The following is a 7,541-nucleotide window of genomic DNA, read 5'->3' on the forward strand; positions in this document are numbered from 1 at the left end:
AGAACACGTTCTCCCCTCAGACACAAAACATCTGCAGACACCAAGACACCAAAATACACATCTCCAACATTTTTAAAAACGTGACGTCACAGAGCGTGAGTTCACGGGAGAGGATTGGGGCAACGAGAGAAGGGGATTTTACTCAAATTAAGTTTTTCCCGAAAAAGAAATGCAGTTTCATTATAATACATTTTTATCCGGAAAAAAATCTAATCTAGTCTGATTTAAAGGGGACATATCATGCTATATTTGAACAATATATTGTAGGGCCATACCTATATAAAGTATATAAATATAGTAGGGATGCACGATATTGGTTTTTTGAAACCGATACCGATAACTTCCTGCTTCTCAAGACCGATAACCGATAATAATATAATATATATATTATTTTTTTATTTTATTTTTTTTACTTTTGATCACATCCCAAAATGTTTCCTCACGTCACGTTTCTAAAGAGTCAAGACGACACTTAATTATGTGTCAAACCAAAACCAGGCTTATATTTATATGATAGTTGTAGTGAATTACAATTTAATTATTTAATTTTAATTTTGATTTTCTTTTTTAACAGTTAAAAAATTATGATTTATAGTTTAACATTTACAGATTCTGACCTTTTTTAACTTGAACTGACGGTTGGCCTGTTTTCCTCCTCGGAGCCGTTGCTGTTGCCAGGCAACGGCTCCCTCTTCCGCTCCACAGAACACACCGACAAACTGTCACTTTCTTCCCACCTCAGAGCGCGCCCTGCTCGGCCACAGATCCCCGGATCGTCCGGTGTCCGCGGCGGAGCTCCGGTTCTCTGTTTCTCCGTTGTTTCTCTTCCCTGTTCCCGGTGTTCATGTCCCCGCGTGACGGGGAGGAAACTCAACCGCATCAGTGAGCATGAGTCACGTGGTTAAAGGGAAATTACGTTATCTTAAAGGTCCCATGTCATGACCATTTCTACTGATCATATTTCCATTGTTGAGGTCTAGAATAGATTTAAATTATGCCATTTTCCAAAATCACATTGGTTTCTTATACAGCATCTCATAGTATGTGTATTCACCAGGTATTCACTCTCTGTCGGGCGGACTGGCCATCGGGACCCCGATAGGCCGCTACTGAAGTGGGCCGGTCGGACGATGTGGGCCGGTCGGACGATGTGGGCCGGTCGGACGATTCCGACACCCCATTCACTTTGAATGGGGTGACGTCACTTTTCGCCGAACTGCATTGTGGGAAGCGACGCTGCAAAAGTTGAGCAATGTTCAACTTTTGACGCCTCGGCAGAAGCGTCAGCCAATCGAATCATATGCCAGTCCAAGCTCTAGCCAATCAAACCGCTGCTTGTGTGTCAGGGGCGGGAGATTCATGTGATTGGTCAAGTTTCAGACACGCCCGCCGGCAAGCGACAACGCATGCCGCTGTGTGGACGGGCCGTAAGTGTGGCTTGATATTGAGTAAGAAAAAGGTTTATAACGCTGTGAGAATGGGTCTGTGGGGAGCATTTCTCCGCGATCCACAGCTCTATGCAAGTCAATGGGACGCCCTGGCCGTTTCTCAATCTCGAGGATTCTGGCTTCCAAGCCAATATTTCAAGGATGCTACGTCATTGAGTGCCGCCAAAGTACTGTTCCAATGTCCAGCATACTTGGAATTCCACCGAGGCCGCGTCCTTGGTTTGGGGGAAATTTCGAGGCTGCACATGGGTAGACTTTGCGTCCTTAAAATCCCCACAATGCTTTGCGCACGGACCAATTTCAAAAACCCTTGCGGAGAATGGCTGAACCGACGCAGCACACATTTAAATGTAAGTGTGTAGTGGCGTAGAACATGTGTTGGTAGATATGTTACTTTGTTATCACCAGAAATGTGTTCCGTGAAAGTAAAGCAAGTTCATAATTAGATAGACATCGTGAGGTATTTATTTTCGGCACAGTTTATGTTGAAACCGTTAGAGAGAGTGGCACACTTGTTAGCCTGTTCCATTCTTCTTCGTTTTCCGAAGCCGTGGCTTGGAAGCATACTTGCTTCGTTTCTGAAGGAAGTGACTTGGAAGTACGCGACTACCAAGCCAGCATCCTCGCGATTGAGAAACACCCACAGTTAGGTAGCCAAGGGGTCCTGGTGTGTGAGGTGCTCCGCTGATTGGTCCATTTGGGCCAATCCGGTCATTTGTTGTTGATCTGGGCGTTCACACGTCACAGAACCAGGAAGCAAACAATGGAAAAGGAGAAATCCCCAACGAGGCGTTCTGGGGCAGCAGACAGGTCTTCTCTGTGTTAGAGCTGTACTCGCTACAGGGCGCACTTTGAGGGTTTGTGACTGCAGACGGGTTACATGCAGAAATAGGAGACTGTGGCCGTTTCTCAATGTCGAGTACACCTGCTGCAGAGCCACTATTTAAAGTATACTACGTCATAGAGTGGCGCCGAAGGACTGTTTAAATGCATGTTAAATGCCCAGCATTCTGCGCCACTCTATGACGTAGTATACTTGAAATAGTGGCTCTGCAGCAGGTGTACTCGACATTGAGAAACGGCCCACGGCTCAGTGGAATAATGCGCTGAACTTAGTGTGTCGAACTTTGAATCAGGAAGTTCAAACCCCGCTGCAGTCAGCATGTCGTTGTGTCCCTGGGCAAGACACTTCACCCCAAATTGCTCCTGTGGGATTGTCCACAGTATTGAATGTATGTAAGTCGCTTTGGATAAAAGCGTCTATCATGTGACATGTGATGTAATGACAAAGGTAACAACCTTCGTAACACACAAGGGGACAGGTCATAACCGGAAAAGCATGACATGGGACCTTTAATTCAGAGATATTTGAATCCAATCATCCCTTATTCAGTAATGCATTTTAAATGAATTAAATAGGGACGTTACACCATAAATAAAAATCATATCAAAGACATATTATTTATTATTTAAAACGAATTATTATTATTATTATAGAAAACAAGTAAATATTAATATATTAATATATTTTACTGAGTGAAAGAAGTTATACAACTTTCGAAAAAATTCTGTTATAAGTCATTATTTATGCTATTTATATGTATTTAGACATGACTTAAATTATAAATAAATTATCAAAATAGTTAATCTGATAATCTCCTTAAATATATATATATATATATACAGTATACCAACATATAAAAATGCATTCATATACCACACATGTTTTCAAAGGCTTTGAGAATATAGCTTTATTGATAAATACAAATATATAATTTCATATAATAGACACAAAACTAATAGTCCCTGCACATAAAATAAACATATATTTAGACAGCAGTATATATACTGACCTGAATTCTGCATAATAACATAAAGCTGAGATAAAAACAAATCAGCAGCAGTTTCATATTATGGGATGTAATGAGGAGTCCAGCCTGCAGGGGGCGCAGTGCTGCAATGATTACATATAAAGCAAAATAATAACAAATACACTACGAAGCCAATATGATGCATATTTTAACACTTTATTAATATAATTTGATGCATGTGTTGTTGCGTATGAATGCCCTGCATGTCTGCCTGTATTTCCCTTTATTTAAAACTTTTAATAAAGTGGAAAATACACAGAAATAACTGGCATAAAATGTGAAAAACTTACACTGTTTCCAACAACTCTTAATATTCTGTGACCTTGATTGGCTCTTAATTGTAATATGTTTAAACTCGACCTTTGCTTTAACTTTCTTCCAAGTTTCATTCCAATTAAGGCACTACTTTTTCTGTATTTCTGCTGAAAAAACAGACAAACTGAACCAAAAACACAACATATGTTTTGCCATATATTAAATCCCCACAAGTCTATACAATATATAAAAACCTCAATAAATACACAACAAAAAGGTATAAACGTAACATTAGAGGATCACTATAGTGGTTATCCTTTATACACAATGTAGTTGGTGCTGAGTTCAGGTGCAGTGGGAGAAACGGGCTCTCAGTGGTCGGTGTGTTTGTACTGCAGACTGGTTCCATGGTTCAGAGGCAGCATGCTGTTGGAGAGAGAGCCAGAATAACACCAGCAAAACAGACAGGACTACAGACACACACACACACACACACACACACACACACACACACACACACACACACACACACACACACACACACACACACACACACACACACACACACAGACAGACATGCACACACGCGCACACACACACACACACACACACACACACACACACAGACGGACACACACACACACACACACACACACACACACACACACACACACACACACACACACACACACACACACACACACACACACACACGCATGCAGACAGACAGACACACAGAAGGAGAGAAAGACAGACACAAAGACAGATTTATTAAAGAGTCCTCTCCTGCTGATGTTCAGGTGTATATCAGTATGTAGTGTCTCTACTTTAAAGAGTCCTCTCCTGCTGATGTTCAGGTGTATATCAGTATGTAGTGTCTCTACTTTAAAGAGTCCTCTCCTGCTGATGTCCAGGTGTATATCAGTATGTAGTGTCTCTACTTTAAAGAGTCCTCTCCTGCTGATGTTCAGGTGTATATCAGTATGTAGTGTCTCTACTTTAAAGAGTCCTCTCCTGCTGATGTTCAGGTGTATATCAGTGTGTAGTGTCTCTACTTTAAAGAGTCCTCTCCTGCTGATGTTCAGGTGTATATCAGTATGTAGTGTCTCCACTTTAAAGAGTCCTCCCCTGCTGATGTTCAGGTGTATATCAGTATGTAGTGTCTCTACTTTAAAGAGTCCTCTCCTGCTGATGTTCAGGTGTATATCAGTATGTAGTGTCTCCACTTTAAAAAGTCCTCTCCTGCTGATGTTCAGGTGTATATCAGTATGTAGTGTCTCCACTTTAAAAAGTCCTCTCCTGCTGATGTTCAGGTGTATATCAGTATGTAGTGTCTCTACTTTAAAGAGTCCTCTCCAGCTGATGTTCAGGTGTATATCAGTATGTAGTGTCTCTACTTTAAAGAGTCCTCTCCTGCTGATGTTCAGGTGTATATCAGTATGTAGTGTCTCTACTTTAAAGAGTCCTCTCCTGCTGATGTTCAGGTGTATATCAGTATGTAGTGTCTCTACTTTAAAGAGTCCTCTCCTGCTGATGTTCAGGTGTATATCAGTATGTAGTATCTCTACTTTAAAGAGTCCTCTCCTGCTGATGTTCAGGTGAATATCAGTATGTAGTGTCTCTACTTTAAAGAGTCCTCTCCTGCTGATGTTCAGGTGTATATCAGTATCTAGTGTCTCCACTTTAAAGAGTCCTCCCCTGCTGATGTTCAGGTGTATATCAGTATGTAGTGTCTCCACTTTAAAGAGTCCTCTCCTGCTGATGTTCAGGTGGATATCAGTATGTAGTGTCTCTACTTTAAAGAGTCCTCTCCAGCTGATGTTCAGGTGTATATCAGTATGTAGTGTCTCTACTTTAAAGAGTCCTCTCCTGCTGATGTTCAGGTGTATATCAGTATGTAGTGTCTCTACTTTAAAGAGTCCTCTCCTGCTGATGTTCAGGTGTATATCAGTATGTAGTGTCTCTACTTTAAAGAGTCCTCTCCTGCTGATGTTCAGGTGTATATCAGTATGTAGTGTCTCTACTTTAAAGAGTCCTCTCCTGCTGATGTTCAGGTGGATATCAGTATGTAGTGTCTCTACTTTAAAGAGTCCTCTCCTGCTGATGGTCAGGTGGATATCAGTATGTAGTGTCTCTACTTTAAAGAGTCCTCTCCTGCTGATGTTCAGGTGTATATCAGTACGTAGTGTCTCTACTTTAAAGAGTCCTCTCCTGCTGATGTTCAGGTGTATATCAGTACGTAGTGTCTCTACTTTAAAGAGTCCTCTCCTGCTGATGTTCAGGTGTATATCAGTATGTAGTGTCTCTACTTTAAAGAGTCCTCTCCTGCTGATGTTCAGGTGGATATCAGTATGTAGTGTCTCTACTTTAAAGAGTCCTCTCCTGCTGATGTTCAGGTGTATATCAGTATGTAGTACCTCTACTTTAAAGAGTCCTCTCCTGCTGATGTTCAGGTGTATATCAGTATGTAGTACCTCTACTTTAAAGAGTCCTCTCCTGCTGATGTTCAGGTGTATATCAGTATGTAGTGTCTCTACTTTAAAGAGTCCTCTCCAGCTGATGTGCAGGTGTATATCAGTATGTAGTGTCTCTACTTTAAAGAGTCCTCTCCTGCTGATGTTCAGGTGTATATCAGTATGTAGTGTCTCTACTTTAAAGAGTCCTCTCCTGCTGATGTTCAGGTGTATATCAGTATGTAGTGTCTCTACTTTAAAGAGTCCTCTCCTGCTGATGTTCAGGTGTATATCAGTATGTAGTGTCTCTACTTTAAAGAGTCCTCTCCTGCTGATGTTCAGGTGTATATCAGTATGTAGTGTCTCTACTTTAAAGAGTCCTCTCCTGCTGATGGTCAGGTGGATATCAGTATGTAGTGTCTCTACTTTAAAGAGTCCTCTCCTGCTGATGTTCAGGTGTATATCAGTACGTAGTGTCTCTACTTTAAAGAGTCCTCTCCTGCTGATGTTCAGGTGTATATCAGTATGTAGTGTCTCTACTTTAAAGAGTCCTCTCCTGCTGATGTTCAGGTGTATATCAGTATGTAGTGTCTCTACTTTAAAGAGTCCTCTCCTGCTGATGTTCAGGTGGATATCAGTATGTAGTGTCTCTACTTTAAAGAGTCCTCTCCTGCTGATGTTCAGGTGTATATCAGTATGTGGTGTCTCTACTTTAAAGAGTCCTCTCCTGCTGATGTTCAGGTGTATATCAGTATGTAGTGTCTCTACTTTAAAGAGTCCTCTCCTGCTGATGTTCAGGTGTATATCATTATGTAGTGTCTCTACTTTAAAGAGTCCTCTCCTGCTGATGTTCAGGTGTATATCAGTATGTAGTGTCTCTACTTTAAAGAGTCCTCTCCTGCTGATGTTCAGGTGTATATCAGTATGTAGTGTCTCTACTTTAAAGAGTCCTCTCCTGCTGATGTCCAGGTGTATATCAGTATGTAGTGTCTCTACTTTAAAGAGTCCTCTCCTGCTGATGTTCAGGTGTATATCAGTATGTAGTGTCTCTACTTTAAAGAGTCCTCTCCTGCTGATGTTCAGGTGTATATCAGTATGTAGTGTCTCTACTTTAAAGAGTCCTCTCCTGCTGATGTTCAGGTGTATATCAGTATGTAGTGTCTCTACTTTAAAGAGTCCTCTCCTGCTGATGTTCAGGTGTATATCAGTATGTAGTGTCTCTACTTTAAAGAGTCCTCTCCTGCTGATGTTCAGGTGTATATCAGTATGTAGTGTCTCTACTTTAAAGAGTCCTCTCCTGCTGATGCTCAGGTGTATATCAGTATGTAGTGTCTCTACTTTAAAGAGTCCTCTCCTGCTGATGCTCAGGTGTATATCAGTATGTAGTGTCTGTACTTTAAAGAGTCCTCTCCTGCTGATGCTCAGGTGTATATCAGTATGTAGTGTCTGTACTTTAAAGAGTCCTCTCCTGCTGATGTTCAGGTGTATATCAGTATGTAGTGTCTCTAATTTAA

At 41.2% G+C, this 7,541-nt stretch overlaps 1 protein-coding gene across 2 annotated transcripts in view; it reads right to left on the reverse strand.

Moving 5' to 3' along the window:
- Positions 1 to 3,181: 3,181 nt before the first annotated feature.
- LOC117463403 (endothelin receptor type B-like) overlaps positions 3,182 to 7,541 on the reverse strand; it is a 13,119-nt gene continuing 8,759 nt past the window's right edge. The window contains exon 8 of one of the 2 annotated variants that reach the window (XM_034105637.2): positions 3,182 to 4,000. In XM_034105637.2, the coding sequence (XP_033961528.1) occupies positions 3,920 to 4,000 (81 nt within the window). In that variant the 3' untranslated portion in view covers positions 3,182 to 3,919. Of the gene's footprint in view, positions 4,045 to 7,541 lie in introns of both variants that reach the window. The other variant, XM_034105636.2, reaches the window with a different exon arrangement.

This window comes from Pseudochaenichthys georgianus, chromosome 18, assembly GCF_902827115.2.
Source record: "Pseudochaenichthys georgianus chromosome 18, fPseGeo1.2, whole genome shotgun sequence".
NCBI lineage: Eukaryota > Metazoa > Chordata > Actinopteri > Perciformes > Channichthyidae > Pseudochaenichthys > Pseudochaenichthys georgianus.